The 19,892-nt window shown below is 41.0% G+C and overlaps 1 protein-coding gene across 5 annotated transcripts in view; it reads right to left on the bottom strand.

Annotated features, from left to right (window-relative positions):
* Nucleotides 1–19,892, bottom strand: part of iqsec1b (IQ motif and Sec7 domain ArfGEF 1b) — a 232,514-nt gene that overhangs the window by 160,431 nt on the left and 52,191 nt on the right. For 3 of the 5 annotated variants that reach the window (XM_031280054.2, XM_031280075.2, XM_031280062.1), the window contains exon 3: nt 13,340–13,447. The exons of the other annotated variants lie outside the window; for them this stretch is intronic. In XM_031280054.2, coding sequence (XP_031135914.1) covers nt 13,340–13,447 — 108 coding nt within the window. The remainder of the gene's footprint in view (nt 1–13,339; nt 13,448–19,892) is intronic. 5 annotated transcript variants of the gene reach the window in all.

The following is a 19,892-nucleotide window of genomic DNA, read 5'->3' as shown; positions in this document are numbered from 1 at the left end:
AGTTCTGTCTTCCCCTCGAGGTTATAAAAGCCGAAATGTGTCCAAACTGTCGCCTTCAATGAGGATGGAGCATTCTCTTAATACATCCATGGGATGGAGCAGGTTGAATAATTCTTTCTGTGAGGTTTGCCATTGTTTGCGCCGACTTAACTACCTCCACCGCACTCGTTCTTCTTCTGATTATGACAAGAGTGCCCAGGCGTCAGTGTGAATTCGACGCAGCGCCATCTATGGGAATGGTGAAGTTATGTCATTTCAGGAAAATAGTGTAAAAAAAAATAAATAATAATAAATATATATATATATATATATATATATATATATATATATATATATATATATATATATATAAATAGATTTTTGGAATTCTATGAATTTTGAATCTGTAGAGCTTGAATCTCGATTCGATTTTGAATCGATTTTTTTGCATACCCCTACTCTTTAAAGTTGTTTTCATTTTCACATTGCTTAGATTAGAAAACAGTGTTGTGACTCAAAAACCAAGTACTGTAGGGAGTAATATAAAAAATAATAATATAATAATAAAATAACGGCGGTAAAGAAAACACAAGTGATGTCCTTTACCAGTGCTATAAAGTAGATGTGCTCAGTAAAAGCCACGCACTCTGGTGAAGGAGAATGTACTTCTGCCGACGCCTGCTTGCGTTCAAATGAATGCAACTGGGGCAGAGTATTCAAGGAAATCTATAAATATTCCCCCAGCTCCAATGACATGGCATTGTGGTTATTTATAAATCCCATCCAGCTGAATGTGCCGAATGCTGCGTCACAATCCCAAACAATCATACAGATGCAGCTAACAATCAGCAACTTTTTTTCAGCTCTAGCACCATGCAGAAAACTGAACATGATTTTAATTACAAACAAAACAATGGCTGCTTCCAAGACAGAAATGAGACAGTGTCTTCATAATCAGGCGCTGTTGTTGCAGAGACAACTAAATCTCAAGTCTGGTCAAGTATTGTGAATGACTACAATGCAATCTCAGAACAGGCCAGTAATGACACTTTTTTTTTTAAATGCAGGGATGACAAGTGTTGGTGCAACAGAGCTAGAAAAAGTACAGAATGGAAACATAAGCCACTGACACGTTCAATGATGTAGGGCTACAATTTGGGAGGGGGCGGAAACATCAGTGAGCCAGTCGACATCAAAGCGTGCCGAGATGAAATGAAGGCACAGTCGACTGAGTGGTGTGAGGCTAACTTTGCCCCTACACAGCCTGCATGCTGATCACACAGACTGCCACTCCCATTCCATTTCAGAGGCAAAGCAGCGCAGCCATTTGTCAAGGGTATTGTGGTTTGAGTAAACCAGCCACTCACTATGCATCTCAGCACAAAATAATACCAACGTGAGCCAGGGGCTAATTATTATTTTGTTGCATCAGGCAGTCCGTGGACTGCATTAAGCAACTTTGGACTGACGGCAGGTTTTTTGTCTCGAAAAAGACCGCCAAAAAAAGGTGAAAAACTGCGTATTTCTTACTTTATCCTAATAAAGTCACAAGCTGACAGCACACTTATGAGCTTATGATCTTTTGCACCCTGAAACAGATGCAAAGTTATACCAAACCAAATCTAAGGAATAAGCCATTTGTTGTAAGCGTTCTTCATCCAACACTATGCATATTTTACAATCATACAAAAGATATCTAAGACCTGATAACAAATGCAGATATAATGGGAACAGAGCAATATGCATTGTCAATATGCACAAAGGCATCAATAACCATGCAGACTGGAAAACAATAAGCAGCTTATCCCCCTTTCTACACTCTTACTTCTCAAGACGTTTTGCAGAGGGCCAAAGAATAGCAGAATGAACAGATGAGGCAATTTAATTTCACCAACAGTGTCATTGTAAAAGACCAATAACTGCATTAGAGGTTGGTGTTGTTGTGACTACCTGGGAGAACACCACAGAGGTGGTCAGACTTCATTAAACATGCAAAGCAGACTCCCTTTAAGTCAAGAGCAAAGAAAAACAGGAACAAATTAGCATATTTGCTTTTCTAAATTAACAACAGTACTGGGAGCGAGAGACGCAGATGTTGAGGGCCCAACTCAGATAAACATGGTTAACAAGAACACATGACTGTAGAACCTGTCAGACACAGACGTTTTCCAGCTGAGGAAGAAAGTTCTGGCCCAGGGATTCAACTTTACATGGGTATTTGAGGAGGTCTTCACGGGTCCACTCGGTTTCGAGGAACCAAGATCTGACCCAGGACTAGAGGTCGACCGATATGGTTTTTCTCTGGCCGATGCCGATGCCGATCTTTAGAAATCAGGGTCAGCCGATGGCCGATTAATGCTGCCGATTTATTTTGGCCTATATTTGGCTGATATGTGCTTGTTTTTAAACCTCTATTTGAAAGATAAAACGTAACACTAATATACACAGAATTTCTCAACAAAAACATTTATTGAACACTTCACCAATCTACACTGCTACTTGAATTAAAAATGTATAATGTAAAAACATACTGTAGCCTATATTGTATAAATAATGTATGAAAAATATATTAAATAAACGAAACAGGTAAGAAGAAAATAAACTTTGTCAAATAAACCTTTCAATGAAAAAATAAAGTTTAGTGCACTTATCAGCATTTATTAAACTTCTGAGAATACAAATCTGCTTCACAGAAAGTGACGTTATTGTTAATCTCAACACTATTTCCTCCTAACTCCTGTTGAATCACATCAGACTAGAGCTCTCTAAAGTCAGTTCTTGTTCACCTTGTTTGTTAGATCATTGTTCATTTGTTTGTGTGTTTTCTCTGTGTTTTGGGGATCCTACTGTTAGCCTACATGTCCTGTTGATTTCCAGATTTCTGTCATTCAAACAACTCTTAGTTGTAATTTAAAACTCATCCAGTCAATTTAATAAAATTAAGGGTTTTATTCGTGCTCGAGTCCATCAATGCAGTTAATGGATACAGGCACGGAGGACTGAAGGCTCTGTTAGCAACGATTAGCTCCGTTAGCGGTTAGCTCCGTTAGCGGTTAGCTCCAGTTAGCTCCGTTATAGGAGTGGTTGAGACTGCCACGGACAGTGGTAACAACCAGACTCTGATAAATGATATTCGGGGAGCTTCCACAGTGGTGTGGCCACGGTGTTTTGTACGGTTTTATTAGTACAGTTAATCCCAAGGTAAGAACACCAGCAACATGCTACTGCTAACGGTAGCGTCTGAACCTGAAGTGGCTGTGCGAGCCACACTGCGCAAGAATTCACGAGGGGAGGGGCTGGAGGCAGCTGGTCTGGGCCAGGTCTGGGCGCGCTGTAAAAAATGTGGCCTATTCATGTTTTTAACACTAGGCTGCCCGCAGATGCGCCTGCTTATTAATCAGCTTGATATTGGCCGATGCCGATTATGTAAAAAAATGCCAAAAATCGGCCGATTAATCGGTCGACCTCTACCCAGGACCCAAATTGGAACCAAAGTCTCTCTATTAGAGCGTGTTTGTGTCAACTTCTTTTTAGATTGGGTCTATTTTTTCTTTGGAATATTTGGATCAGGATTCCCTTCGGATTGGGCCTCTCTGTTTTAAAAATGAATATATGCAAGTCTGGTTCGGACCTACGAAGACCTCTAATCTGAACACATCCCAGTATTTGATCAGCTGCCACATAATCAGTCATCCAGGACAACAACATCGATTGAGGAAGGACAGCTCTGTCCAACATCTACGGTGGCCCTGAAGTGCAAATCACCACAGCAATTAGAGAAACGCAACAACAAATCATAAAACACAACGGCAAATAGGAAAACACAACAGAAAAAATGAAAACACGACAGCAAATATGAAAACAAAACGGCAAATATGAAAACACGACAGCAAATAGGAAAACACGACAGCAAATAGGAAAACACGACAGCAAATATGAAAACACGACAGCAAATAGGAAAACACAACAGCAAATATGAAAACACGACAGCAAATAGGAAAACACGACAGCAAATAGGAAAACACGACGGAAAATATGGAAACACGACAGCAAATAGGAAAACACGACGGCAAATATGAAAACACGACGGCAAATAGGAAAACACGACAGCAAATAGGAAAACACGACGGCAAATAGGAAAACACGACAGCAAATAGGAAAACACGACAGCAAATATGAAAACACGACGGCAAATATGAAAACACGACGGCAAATAGGAAAACACGACAGCAAATATGAAAACACGACAGCAAATATGAAAACACGACAGCAAATAGGAAAACACGACGGCAAATATGGAAACACGACAGCAAATAGGAAAACACGACGGCAAATAGGAAAACACGACGGCAAATAGGAAAACACGACGGCAAATATGGAAACACGACAGCAAATAGGAAAACACGACGGCAAATAGGAAAACACGACGGCAAATAGGAAAACACGATGGCAAATAGGAAAACACGAAGGCAAATATGAAAACACGACGGCAAATAGGAAAACACGACGGCAAATGTGAAAACACGACAGCAAATATGAAAACACGACGGCAAATAGGAAAACACGACGGCAAATATGAAAACACGACGGCAAATAGGAAAACACGACAGCAAATATGAAAACACTTCAACAAATCACAAAACACAACGGCATTAACTTCTACCGGAAAAGGTAGGGCCTATCTAGTAGAGGACGGACCCTCCTGATTGGACAGACGCACTGTCTGTCTTTTGACAGGAAGGAGAGGTGAAAAAATAAAAGTGCCTCACTGTCTATGCTTTTAACAGACGGACTAGCCGTTTCTCATTTCAAAACACTGGACGAAATGGATGTGGAACTATGAACTGTGCTGTTGGTGAATCGGCGTCAGTCTGCTTGCAGGAGGAGAATATTCTGTCAGGAACTTTGCTCGCAACGTGCAAAGGTAGGTAAGGTTACCGACACCGATAGGCTTTAATGTAAGCAATAGTCGTTTTGTCTTATTTATCCCATGTCAATAAATTAAAAACTCGTGGGAGTTCATGTTTATACAGTAGTCATAACACTTACCAGTAAGGAGAATTGCAGTAGCTAACCGTTTACATTAGCTTGTAGTTTACTGCATGTATGCAACATTAGCTCATTGTCCAGTAGCTTCTAGCTTTCAGACAAATGCAGTGCAAAATATGATCAGCAACTACAAGGTAAACGCTACCAGCTAATGAGCTACCACAGGCAGTATGATATACATTAAACTGCAAGTGAGAAAGGGTAAATAGTACTGTAAACACACAAGCTACAAGGCTACAAGCAACATATGAAAAGTCATAATACCTCCATTGATAAACACCCACTAATACAGTAAAGGTAGGTGTAAGTGTGTTAAATGGTCAACAGTTGTCAGTTAAGACCATGATGAAGAAACTAAACCACTACACAGTTACATGAAGTACCTTCATGTTTCAGTATGCTTAAATATACTTGTGATACAATTGTAATCTTACCAGGACAGGTTGGATAACTACTGGACTAACCTAATCTTACCAGGACAGGTTGGATAACTACTGGACTAACCTAATCTTACCAGGACAGGTTGGATAACTACTGGACTAACCTAATCTTACCAGGACAGGTTGGATAACTACTGGACTAACCTAATCTTTCTCCTTCTGTCTGCAGTCTTGAAGCAACACTTATATACATATATACCTAACTAGTTATTAAAACAGGTAGCATCTGAATATAATTACTCAGTTAGAAGTTTCCTGTGTCCAGGTCATAATTTGATGGAAAAATAAACATTGAAAAACAGTTTATATTATATACACACCCAAAAACTTAAAAGACACAGACAAACTAGTTAATTTAATGCATTTATTTTTTGAATGGCAATCTCTAATATAGCAAATAATCTATTCAACATCTCTTTTTGGCCTCTGTCTCCCTGCTTGTCTTTTGCTTTCCCTCTCCTCCTCATCTCTCCCTTCTGGTGACACTAGTGCAGCCACGACGCTGAAGTTGGCATCCGATTCGCAGCTTCTGATTTGGCAGTTAAGGGGAACTTAAAACTGTTTTTTTAACCTCTTACTGTATTGAATGAGTGTTAGTCATTAAGGTAAATTTATAATTATGTCTAAAACACACTTTTAGATTTGTGAAAGCTTTATTGTCTTTATGAGAACACAATAAGTTTTTTTTCACATATAAACCACATTAGACTAGGTCTAGATCCACCTAGACTTGTCAAATCTGCACTACATTATCCCAGAGAGGCTAAGGAGTCTTAAAAACACAGTTTGGGATTTGTGAAAGCTTTATTCTATTTGTGAAAATGCCATAAAGGGAGATTTTACTGTTTTTTGCATATGTAGACCACATTGGACCAAGTCCACATCCAAAACCACAATACCTAAACTTGTCAAAACTGGACAAGAATTAACTCACTCTCTCCATGTCATTTATTATATCCATGAGCAGGTCTTCCCCTGTACTTGTGTAAACGGTAACGCAAACTTGGTAATCTACAGTGGGCAATACAGCACCGTAAAGAAAAGACCTTTACGACAGCAGGTGTGGTGAAAATACTACCACTTTTGTCCAAAGTGGCCGCTAGAATTAACACAAACTGAAAGTTACATATAGGCACTTCAAGTCATAGAAAAAAAATGTCTTCATGAATATAATGTGGAACTGCTGTGGACCTATCTCTGACAGCAACACATTTAGGATGTATTTGATCCTGTCAGAAGACACCATGGTGTACACTTTATCAGAGAGTGTGTCACAGCTGTCGAGGAAGTTTGACAGGTATTTCACAATCCTGTCCAGCTGGGTTTCATCATCAAAGAAGATCGGGACCCAGCGTTCCCCAGAAGTGGGGTTGCTCCTCACCTGAGACAATGGCCTATGAAGTATGAATTAAAAAAAATCTTAATAAATACTCAGTTCTGCCTCTTTTTCTGAGGAAAGGTGAGAAAACAACACTTATGTTGAAGGAGAAGGATTTGAAGAGTAAATTAAACCACTGGCAAATCTATGACGATATTTGGATTGATTTCCAAAAGGTAAAAATAACTTTTTCTACTTTTCTTTTGAAGTGAGAAGGAAGACCTGCTCATGGATATAAGAAATGACATGGAGAGACGTGGACTTGTACGTTGAATGTCAATTAGCAAAGGCCATGCTGTGGCAATAAAATAAAACAGTTTATTTAGCCTCTCTGGGATAATTTAGTCCTGATTTGACAAGTCTTAAGTATTGTGGTTTTGGATCTGGACCTGGTCCAATGTAGTCTATATGTGAAAAATACAGTAAAATCTCCCTTTATTGCATTTTCACAAATAGAATAAAGCTTTCACAAATCTCAAACTGTGATTTTAAGACTCCTTAGACTCTCTGGGATAATTTAGTCCTGATTTGACAAGTCTTAAGTATTGTGGTTTTGGATCTGGACCTGGTCCAATGTAGTCTATATGTGAAAAATACAGTAAAATCTCCCTTTATTGCATTTTCACAAATAGAATAAAGCTTTCACAAATCTCAAACTGTGATTTTAAGACTCCTTAGACTCTCTGGGATAATTTAGTCCTGATTTGACAAGTTTAGAAAAACGGTGAAATCTCCCTTTATTGTGTTCTCATAAAGACAATAAAGCTTTCACAAATCTAAAAGTGTGTTTTAGACATAATTAATAATTTACCTTGATGACTAACACTCATTCAATACAGTAAGAGGTTCAAAAAACGGAGGATCAGTCACTTAGCAATGTAAATTATGTTTCCCTGCTGAATCGGACAGTTTTAAGTTCCCCTTAAATTTCCCCTTAACTGCTGAATCGGAAGCTGCGAATCGGATGCCAACTTCAGCGTTGTAGTGCAGCCTCCATTTGTTCCTTAGTCCCTGTTAAAAGACAGCAAACACAAGAAAAATATCTTTACCATATAAAATGGTAAATTAATTAATTTATTAAAACGGAATGTTATTAAACGGAATGTTATACTTGTTACATGGGAAACTACTCATACATTTTAGCTTTCATTTAACGTTGCTAGTGAAGTTAACAAGGTGCAGCTTTACCTCCAATCCTGCAGCTACAACTGATAAACAAACCAATTTCTAAATCTCTGCTAACATTACGCATATACAGTAACGGCTTACAAAAAGAGATGAAAATGCCACCGGACATTAAACTTTACGAACACAAATGGCATAAAAGAGCAACACAGCTGGCTAGCTAACAGCCTAATGTTAAATGATAGGTTCAGTTAGCTTAACGTTAGCTCGGGGTGTATCTACCTAATTATAATAGCAATTTGTACCAGCATTAATGCGTAACACTTGACATTGATGTAACACATTAACGGTGATAACAAATGTACGGCAAACACTAAATATACTTACATTTAAATGTTAATTGTGCCATCAGCGATGCCGCTCCAACTCCCACTTAGGTCCGCCATTGTTGTTGTTTTTTTAACGAGCCGGCAAAGCCGTGCGCATAGGATTGTGGGTGATTTGGGAGCGCGAAAGACAGACGCGTCTGTCCAATCAGGAGGGTCCGTCCACTGTTAGATAGGCCCTACCTTTTCCGGTAGAAGTTAATGCCTTTGTGTTTTGTGATTTATTGAAGTGTTTTCCTATTTGCTGTCGTGTTTTCCTATTTGCTGTCGTGTTTTCATATTTGCTGTCGTGTTTTCATATTTGCTGTCGTGTTTTCATATTTGCTGTTGTGTTTTCATATTTGCCGTCGTGTTTTCCTATTTGCCGTCGTGTTTTCCTATTAGCCGTCGTGTTTTCATATTTGCCGTCGTGTTTTCCTATTTGCTGTCGTGTTTTCATATTTGCTGTCGTGTTTTCCTATTTGCCGTCGTGTTTTCCTATTTGCCGTCGTGTTTTCCTATTTGCCGTCGTGTTTTCCTATTTACCGTCGTGTTTTCCTATTTGCCGTCGTGTTTTCCTATTTGCCGTCGTGTTTTCCTATTAGCCGTCGTGTTTTCATATTTGCCGTCGTGTTTTCCTATTTGCCGTCGTGTTTTCATATTTGCTGTCGTGTTTTCCTATTTGCCGTCGTGTTTTCCTATTTGCCGTCGTGTTTTCCTATTTGCCGTCGTGTTTTCCTATTTACCGTCGTGTTTTCCTATTTGCCGTCGTGTTTTCCTATTTGCCGTCGTGTTTTCCTATTAGCCGTCGTGTTTTCATATTTGCCGTCGTGTTTTCCTATTTGCTGTCGTGTTTTCATATTTGCTGTCGTGTTTTCCTATTTGCCGTCGTGTTTTCCTATTTGCCGTCGTGTTTTCCTATTTGCCGTCGTGTTTTCCTATTTGCCGTCGTGTTTTCCTATTTACCGTCGTGTTTTCCTATTTGCCGTCGTGTTTTCCTATTTGCCGTCGTGTTTTCCTATTTGCCGTCGTGTTTTCCTATTTACCGTCGTGTTTTCCTATTTGCCGTCGTGTTTTCCTGTTTGCTGTCGTGTTTTCCTATTTGCCGTCGTGTTTTTCTATTTGCTGTCGTGTTTTCCTATTTGCCGTCGTGTTTTTCTATTTGCTGTCGTGTTTTCCTATTTGCCGTCGTGTTTTTCTATTTGCTGTCGTGTTTTCCTATTTGCCGTCGTGTTTTTCTTATTGCTGTTGTGATTTGCACTTCAGGGCCACCGTAAACACCTTAACCATTGCAAGCGACTCCCAACACCTACATGACCACAGAAGAAGGATGAACCCTGTGGCAACTAAGATGCAATTATCACCATCATGCCAGCAGGCAACGGGAAGTGTACTGTGGTGATGTTTATCAAAGGACCCTCGCTCACAGTAAAAATAGCAATTTTTTCACTTCCAGCTAGGGCCCTGGTTTTGGGATATGTTTTTGACAGACCAGTATGGAGTAAAACTTGTCTTGTACTCGCTATTTACTTAGCATTCCTGTGGAGGAAGCAGGTAAGTTTTGCGCCACTTGGGAAGAATTCCATGCCAATTGGGCCAGGATACAACCAACTTCTCATTGAAAAGCTTATCAAATGTCCGGGTTTAGCCTTCCCTAATTTTGTTTATCCTTCCCCAATATTGGTACGTTTGGTAAGCTTTTTAATGGGAGGGTGGTTCTTTCCAAGTTTCCTTCTCGATTGTCAAGGAATGCCTCCCAAATGTCCTTCCCCAACTAAGAATACCGGGGGGGGGGGGGGGGGCTGGGATGTATTAATGGGGTTCAGGGTGCTCCTTTCCAGGGTAACTCCATATGCCCATCCCTTCCTGAACAACCAGGTATTCTTCTCCAAATGTGTTTTTTCTGAGCTACAAGCCAAGACATGACCAGGCCTAAACCAGAAGATAAGTGCCCTCCTTTAGGTCTTTACACAACAATATTTTTATTGTGTGATTAATTTGCACGGTAATATATTTTTTCAAAGGTTTTTTTTTTGTCATGAGAACTTACACAGAACACACATAATGTGAATATTTCGCGACAATAAAGTGACATATTTGTTTTTCAAAACGAACCGTAAATTTTTCTGACGTGTTCTTTACTTATGAGGATCATAATACAACAACACAACGACTGCTGTCCAGACCATAGACTGTACAGACGGCAAACTTTATTCCTACTTTCAACCTTGACAAAGGCAGCGTTTACCAGAGACACTCTTTCCATAATAGCCCTAGACATTTAACCTACCCTGCTTACTGTTTACCACAGGGAATTAAAGTATCGCATCCACACCTTTCTGACATCGGAATTGGATTTGCATTTGACAATATTGAAACATTCCGAAAGTGACAATCCAACAAACATTTTACTTTAAGTGTCTGGAACTTAGTGCCAACCAAGACGACTGTGCCTGCTATAAAGAAATGCAAACAACCCAGAGGATTTGTCCCCCCTCCTGTCCCAGAATGTATCTGTGGTGTAGCCAGACCTTACTCTACAGCGCTGGGGAGATAGGTCTGGCAATGGGAGACTAAAATCAACACGAATCCTTTTCCTTAAAGTTCTATAAAAGTTTTAAAGTGAACTGAGAAATGTAATAATGTCTAGTAAAGAGCAGGATCACCATGAATCTGCACGTACCCGACTATAAAGTGCAAAAGTGGAGAGTGTTCTTATCTCTTGCTGTTACCTTTTTCCTGCTGCTGACACATTTAATCTTATATCTGCTAAATATAAAAGCCCAATAATCTGTCTCTTAAGCGGCTTCACTGTACAGCGGCATATTGCTTCCCAGTGTGATTTTACCTGCAGCAGTGTGTCACTTCCTCCGTGCGTCTCAGGGGTTTAAACATAATTGCATTCATTATCCAATCTAGTCAACTACGGTACCTCCTATTGTAAGTTCCAGCGTGACCCAAACGTCATTCAGTACACAACTCCCTGGGCAGTTGTAATTGACGTGCACTTGTTCTTCATGTTCTTTGGAAAATACTTCCTAATAGAGTGGGACAGCTCAAGACCTCACTGTAATCACAAGTGTTTTGCACTGGTTCTTTGTACTCTCTTTATCTCCACAGCTAATTAGAAACAATAAACATGGTGAACAAACACGACTCATTAGGGCTTTCACTATGCTCTTCCTCCCCTGGCTTTTAAAAGCCTATAGAGCGAGATTTTTGTATCTCTCTTCCCCCCACAAACCTGCCTTTAGCATTGCTCTCAAGCTCAGTGCTGGATACTTGATAGATACAGCGAGCACGGCGTCAAGAATAAAAACTCCTTTGAAATTGCCATGAAGCTTTTGAAGCCTATGTCCCACTGCTCAACGCTCTCAGGGTTTTCATCTCTCCCCCATCTCTCCTCATTTGCCGAGGAGCTCTCAGGGCCTCGCGCTGTAATGAACTCCAAGGAAAGTGCATCCACAGAAAGGACATTGACAGCCAGGCAGGGCATTACTGTACTGTATGTGCCGCAAGTTGCTTTATGCAAACACACTGCTCGCAATAATCTACACAGCTATTGCAGTGCAGCAGGGCTTGTCACTCATTTTCTAAGACTAGTGCAGTGCCTGCTCGGAAGGGGCCGATTGCTTGGTTCCCAGTAATTGTTTAGTATTTTGTTTTTCACTTTATCTAACTATAAGTGCGGCTCAATCACACGCAGAGCATCTAGAGATTAAGCATGTCGCCTTTTTTTCATCTAGCTGTCACACATCCAGGTAGCGATGTGGCCCGGGCGGGGGAAGCAGGGAGCCGGGCTCAGCCTGCTGGGGAAGCCAATCTTAAACAGCGTGCAGAACGATCGGAGCAATGTGCACAACCGCCGGCAACAAAAAAACGTGCTGGAGAGCCAAAGAGCTTGGGCGTTCATCTAACTCAGGGGTGTCAAACATATGGCCCGTGGGCCAGAACCGGCCTGCCAAAGGGTCCAATCAGGCCCACTGGATGACGTTACAAAGTGTGAAAATTGCAGAGAAGAAATGCATTCCAATTCCAAATTAACCACTTTAATCTCAGAGAATATCCAAGTTCTTTTTCTGTAAATTTATGACTTTAATCTCAGAAATTCTGAGTTTTTTCTCAGAATATTACCCTTCTCTCCCGGGTCCGTAACATTATTTTTATTCCTACAATGGCCTTAGAACGCTGTCATAGCAGACACAACTTGCATTTGCCAACATTAAGCTGACAAGAAACTCTGTGGCAGATAAAGTTTCTGATCTTTCTGGAGAGGTTTACTGGTCTGACCCACTTTAGATCAAATTAGGGGGATGTGGCCCATGAACTAAAATGAGTTTGACACCCCTGATCTAACATGTTTGTGTACGATTAAATTCATCATTTGCATGTGGGGTAGACAGCAATCAGTTTTCGGCGGATGACCGCCTTTTGGCACGACACCGGTAGCTGGTGAACCGCAATCAATGAGCTTTTTAGGGATGCAGCAAACTGCCCGCCCTCGCTGCTGTACTGCACCTGCGGGAGACACACACGCACGCATAGAGATTCCTTGATTTATAGTTATAGATATCCTTCAACTCTTTCACAACCAAGACAGAGGGAATTTGAAGGAAGAGATATGTCATCACGGGGGGAGGGGGTGTTCTGCCAGCTCTATCCCAGAAAGTAGTCTGTTCCCATACTGTGTTTATACAGTACTTCATGTCTGTGGTTGGGATGAGTGTTTTTCATTTTCTATCTGAGTGGGTTTGGTGGCTGAGCAGGCCACCCACCAGCGTGTGCACAGTAGGCGGAGGAGGTCTTCACGAGGAAAAGGAAAAGCTTGACAGACAAAGAAACACTCAACAAATTAGACGTTTTATCAGGCTGATAAACAGAGTGACACTGCAAACTAGCATCAGGACAGAACTGTTGCAATGAGATAGTCTGTCAGGAAATGGGCTTAGCAAGTTGTGGTCTGATGGAGAAAAGGTGACTTCAATAAAAACCCTTCGATTTACCCAAAAGATGCAGACTTCCATTTGCGACAGGGGTAACTTCTTCTACATGGAGGGGCAATAAGGTTTAGAGGGATCTCTGAGACTTCTACGGGCAATGAGGCGTGTCGCCTGCAACATAAAAAGAGAGAGGCACATTGAAGCGGTTCATAATGCACATTTCATCACAGTTCAAGAAAACAGTGGCATATTTTTATTCAAAATCAGACAGCAAGTGATGATAAACGATGTTTCTGTCGCAGCATGAAAGCGCCGTACTGTATACCAGAGAGGGGGGGGGGGGGGCTTTAGCATGCTAACTCCCACTGAGCTTAACGTTGCATTTGGCAGAAAGAGAGATTACTTTTGTCCACTGCCTGCAGCATTTTAATGCCTTTAAATCAGGGGCGGGAACTCATATATATATGCATTATCACAACGGGCTGAATCAGCACACAGAGCTCAGTGCCAGGTAGGGAGCAGAAGGAGGACGAGGACGAGAGAAAGAGATGAGGGACATGATCAGAATGTACCAGGCTGAGTGTAATGTTAGACAACAACAGAGGCTGTGGAGAACAGATATGAACAGGAAGGAAACGCATGACAAGAGGAAGGAGATGAGAAATTGTTTTGGTTATCTAATTTGTTAGCATAATGACCTTCCCAGGTTCAAGTCTTTGAAACTCTGCAATGGCAAACAAGACATGGTCATCATTTAACAGGTAAATTACAGTGTTGCACAACTAGAGTTGGAAACCAAAACCCGATTCTAAATGAGAACAGATTCCAAAATGCAAAGAACCGGGTATGCGTAAAAACTGGACCACGCTGCACAAAGCGATACATTTTGCTGCGTCTTGTTTTTAAGTCAGACCCAACAATTAGAGCTGGGTACCTTCCTCCACAGAGCTGCGGAGGAGGGTCTGGCTAGTCCACCCAGCATTCCGGGATGGAAGAAAAATGTGCTCTGGTTTATTGGCATTTCTTTAAACCAATCAGAATCGTCTTTTTGGTGGCGCTGCAAAATAGTTTCGGGAAGGAACTTGTTTTGGTGGAACATGTAATTTCAAAGGTTGTTTTAGTCGTGCAACAGAAAACTCAGATTGGACAGATAGTCTAGCTAGCTGTCTGGATTTACCCTGTGGAGCTTTAGATGACATACTTGACTGTCCTGCTGTTACAGACGTGAACTAACCACAGGCAGCTGCCTCCTTCATGGACTCACTCTTAGGACGGCAATACAATATTTACTGATATCACAAAGTCTTCCACGATACAATTTCGATTCAATTGAGGGGTTTGCGACCGATATGAGACAATACATAAGCCCATTTAACACAATCAGCTACATTTAAATACAGTATATGTACAAAAAGCCACTTAAATATGAATTGACAAAACACAATGGATATTTGCCGTTATTTTGTGCCATTAATAAAAAATATTTTTTCTGGCCAGGCGAACCCGCCAGGCCTGTACAATTATAGGGGCAACAGTGATAAATAAAGCACCTTGTCATTGAGGACTGATGAGTGAGATAATGTGCTGACTCTGGATGACTTTGGCCTCCTTGCAGAGCATCTTTCCCAACATTACTGAAGTGTTCTGTGTTCTTTTTATGGGAGAAAAAAAGACCGTCCTTGCAAAGTCATTCCCCTCTAATAGATTTTTATCTTTTTCAAACGTCTTCTCTTATCTCTAATAGCAGCAATGACAGTGCCTGTGTCTGATCGGCACGCAACAATCAAAACAATCACAGAGAAGACAGAGGCATTTTCTGCTATTATCAGAAGAGCTCTGCAGGCAGCAGAACTAGCGGTAAATGTTCACTCAGATGATCACAACTGTCTGGGACTTCCCCGCTTGTCAACTGGGAATTAAGGAGCATTTAATTCGGTCTTGATGAACTCATAAACCTTCAAGGTGGACAGCCCAGGGAGCACTTCAAGAGGGTGGGTAAAGGCGGATATAAAAACCAGCATGAAAGAGATCCCTCTAATTAGCCCGAGATAAGAACAAGACAGGACTGTAGTTGAGGGAAAAAAACAAGGTTCAACCTCAAAGGGATGATGATTTTGGAGATGAATACATGACCCTCTCGCCATCAGGCAGTGGCACTTTGGCCAACCCATCCAAGAGGCCCCTAGTTAGTTTAACATTTTGTGATTTATGAGGATAGTACAGGCTTTTTGTTTTTTTTACTACCACATCATATTTGGATTAAAAAGAGTTTCATGTTCCAGTGCTCCCTAGTGAAGAACATTAAAGTAATTATCTGCACCATTGTTCCATGAATAAATTGTAGTTTTGCTCGACTACTTTCATAATCAAACACTGTATGAACTTACTAACAGGATCCAACACTTAATTTATAATAAATAATAAATGGTTACAACCATATTTAGCTGCAATATGAATGTAGCCAAAGTAAATTAAAAAGCACAAGTGGCTCTCACTGATTAATATATTAAATATCAGTTTTGTTTTCATTATATTTCTATATCATTTTTTTTATAACGTATGTATTATAACGTTTTTAAACAGCTTCTTTTCGATATAAATATTAACATCCAAAAATAAAAGTATTAGTCACTTAATAAAAAAACGTTAATTAAAGGGCCAGAGTGTATTTGGGGATCTATTGGTATGGAATGGAATATAATATTGATACTTATGTTTTAATTAGTGTATAACCACCTGGAACTAAGAATAGTCATGTTTTCGTTAGCTTACAATGAGCACTGCATATCTACATAGGGAGCACATACAGTACAGGCACCGCCAGATGACAGTCCTTTCCGGGGCCATGACGGTTGAGTTTAGCCGACAAAAAGTGAGCGTCATGGGACGCCAACAGTATAAGTTTAGGCACCAAAACAACTAGTTAAGTTTAGGAAAAAGGTTGTGGATTGGATTAAAACACTCCTGAGGAACGGAAATGCGTTTCCAAAGGTAAAAGTCTTTCGTTTAAGTGGGGAAGGCAACTCCGCTCACTGGCTTGAAAGCGCTGTGTTTTATGACCCGCCCATCCACCCTGATCTCCTCCCTATGCAGTCCACAGCATTCTTATCAAGGGGGTAAGCTTCGCTTCAGAGCTCGAACCTCCTATGGCGCCATTTTGATGCTACCAAACGATCACCCGACGTTAGCATTCCATTGACTGTCATTGATTGTCATTTTGGCGTCACTTTGACAGAGAATAATTTTACATCTAAAGCGTTTAAAGACTATATTTGTCTATTGTTTATTTCTAAAGAAACACGACAATGCATAAAAGGCTCCATTACCTTGTATCTCACGTTATGGCTCCGTAGCAGACGTTTTTATAAAAATAGGCTAACGATTGTGTCATAACCACGAGACTTACTGTCTCATAGTAGAGGAATTACCGTATAGTGCAGGAGAAGCTCTCAGGCAGTTTCGACTTCCATTAATAGTTTAATTACTAATGTTAACTATCATTTTAGTGATCAATAATTAGCCTGTGTCTATGTTATCTCCTTACATATACCTACGCTCTCCGTCTCTGCTAGATTGGGAATGATTGAGATTTCTCTTGGCACAGCTACCAGAAGACTTCCAACTTTCAGACACGTTGCTCACGTCACATCTACGTCTTCAAGCTCAGTTGGAGGCTGCTCAGTAACGCTCAGCCATCACCGGGAAAGTGCTTCTAATATCCTTCACTGGTCTCCGTCCAGAGACACGGGATCTGTTGGTCCATTATATACTGTCTATGATTCGTATACAGCAGCAGTCAATGTGGTGCATACGGCAAAAATACGTGGAATACATAGGAATTACAGTGAATTACTTTTGAGAATCAGCAGTGCTAAACATAAATACTAAATATGTTTGAAATGAGTTAATGTCCCAAATATAAAAACATGATCTAACAACCAGGTCCTGTAGTGGCCCTCATAAACCCTTGAACTCATTGCAATGTGATGCAGCTTGTGATGGGAAGACCCTGTGTCAAATGTAAATCTAACAGCAGAATGCCATATGGATAAACGTGCCCCGAGGACAAGTGGGTTGTGCTCTTTGGTGACCCAGAGCTGACAGTAATAATCTCTCATCCATGGAGGTTAAGTCCTGGGTGGAGAATTCCCGCTGCCTGCCTTATAAGCTTCCTGTTATCACTGGAGTGCAGGTTCTCTGCTTACATAATGCCAATCTCAAAACACTCTGGCTCACAAAACTTCTTAACTGTCAGAGGGCTGGCAAAGTGGTTTCAAGGACTAATTGAGCTTAATAGTAGTGCTGTAAAACACACACGTACGCACACACACACATATACACACACACACACACACACACACACACACACACAAACAGACACAGACACACACACATACACACACACACACACACACAGGAAATGCCCACTGCTACAGAAATTTCTCACCTATACAAGTTCTCCCCTATTATGCTTTTGTGTTTTTTCCCTTTCCTTGTGTTTTAGTTTTTTTATGCATTAAAAGGTCTGCAAAGTTAAAAAAAAAAAAGCACAAAGTCCATGCCAAAGGGAGTTGTCTCTCCCACAGAAAACACATTCTCCTGAACATCCTGAACCCCTAGTTTGAATTCCAGCCTTATGTCTGTAATTTGTTTAAGTCACTATGGCACACTTTGCTAAATGCTCACCTAGTGGCTAGTTTGGCACACTCTCAAACGAAGCTCTTCGGAGCGTAGGCCAGGACGAGTTTGTTTAGTGGTACCACTGTTGGATTCACTTCAAAACTGAAGCTCAGGATGGATTGATACCAGCTGTCTGTGACCCAACTTCAAACTTGGAAACTGTACATTCTGCCACTTTCATGTTGTTTTACTGATTATTTTGGCAGGTTTGCCTGTTGAAGTTAACGTTAGCCGTTGCGCAGCTAACGTTTCGATTGTAGACCCACAGGCCGGAGAAATGTTTCAGCATTATGTAATACTGAGAGTAGTCACGCGTTGCCAGACCTTCCTCCACAGCGAAGCGGAGGAGGGTCTGACTAGTCCACACAGCATTCTGGGATGGGAGAAAAACGTTCACTGGTTAATTGGCATTTCTTCAAACCAATCACAATCATCATGGGTGTTGCTAAGCTCCGTACGGAGCCCTGGTGCCACTTGTTTTGGTGTAACATATGTACGTTCAAAGGTTGTTTTAGTCGTGCAACAGAAAACTCAGGTTGGACAGATAGTCTAGCTAGCTGTCTGGATTTACCCTGCAGAGATCTGAGGAGCAGTTAACCATAGTCCTCACAAATCCACCAGAGTTACGCCAACACAAAGAAAACGGAAGGTAACAGACATCCGGCCGAAGAATGTCAGCACTAGTAGGTTGGACACGGCTAACTGTTTTTTCATGTTCCTTTTTGTGAAATTTTGTACGCTGTTTTCAAGTCATCTTGGCTGCAATGCTGATGTTACAGCAGTGTTATTTAATAAAGCATCAATAAAGTTACCGTTTATTACATAAATTGAATGTTTTAACATTTTATCTTTCCATTCTTTAACAGACTGACATCGTTAAAATCATGTTATTTTCTCTGTACGGAACACCATCAATCGCCTGTACGGAACACACTTAACCCCTCGGATCTTCTGTACACAGACGGATAAGTTAATTTCTCCCACTTTTATCAAAAATGATTGGTCCACAAGACATTAATCAAAGTTTAGACCAATCAACGGTAGCGAGCAGTATGAAAGACGGAAGTCTGGAGGCAGGTTGGGGTGGTGGACAGGACTTCCACCCAGGAGACCGGAGTTTGTGTCCCATTGTTGTGCCATGTCACTTAAACGTACATTTTGTAATCCACAATCTTTCCCTAACTGTCCTGCGTGTGACTTATACGTGCATATTTTTATTTTTTTATTTTTTTTTATTTTTTGTGTGGAATTTTTAAGCCTTTATTGTTGATAGGACAGCTTAGAATTGGAAGGGATGAGAGAGGGGAATGACATGCAGCAAAGGGCCGCAGGTTCGACCCGAATCTGCGGCCGCTGCGTAGAGGACCGAGCCTCTGCATATGGGCGCGCGCCCTAACAGGTGAGCTACCCAGGCGCCCATAAACATAATTTGTTTTTAGCCCCACCCACAATGTTTCCCCACACTAAAGGGGTTTTACCCTGCACGTTCCCCAAGGGGTCCTGACCTGAGTATTTGACGAGCTGGGAGTAAGAATGTGTTGCAAAAGCAGCTTCCAGAAGAGGAAGAGATAAACACAAACACAGGGAGTGTCTCGCCACGCTACAACACACAGCACTAAGCTAGTGAGCGTGAGAACTTTCTTCGGTTCACACAAATCCCAGGGACAAAACACACTCGCCTCTTTACTTCCTCCTGATGGATGAGTAGCGTGTACTTCCGTCAGTTATGTAACACAGAGTCTGCCGTGTACTATATTTCTCACAAAGCAGGTTTAAGTGCTTTCGCTTTATATGTAATGTCAAAATCCAAATCTTTCTCTTTCCACTAAACAGGCTGCGTCGTGCCCCAGACCCTGCTCATTGTATTACTTACCAAAGAGAGGGGCATATTTGTCTAATGTTGGATATCATAAGCTTCTTTTTTTCATATTAGTCT

The sequence above is a fragment of the Sander lucioperca genome, chromosome 6 (genome assembly GCF_008315115.2).
Source record: "Sander lucioperca isolate FBNREF2018 chromosome 6, SLUC_FBN_1.2, whole genome shotgun sequence".
NCBI classification, from domain to species: Eukaryota; Metazoa; Chordata; class Actinopteri; order Perciformes; family Percidae; genus Sander; species Sander lucioperca.
The sequence above is the reverse complement of the archived record's forward strand: the minus strand, read 5'-3'. Positions and strand labels throughout refer to the sequence as shown.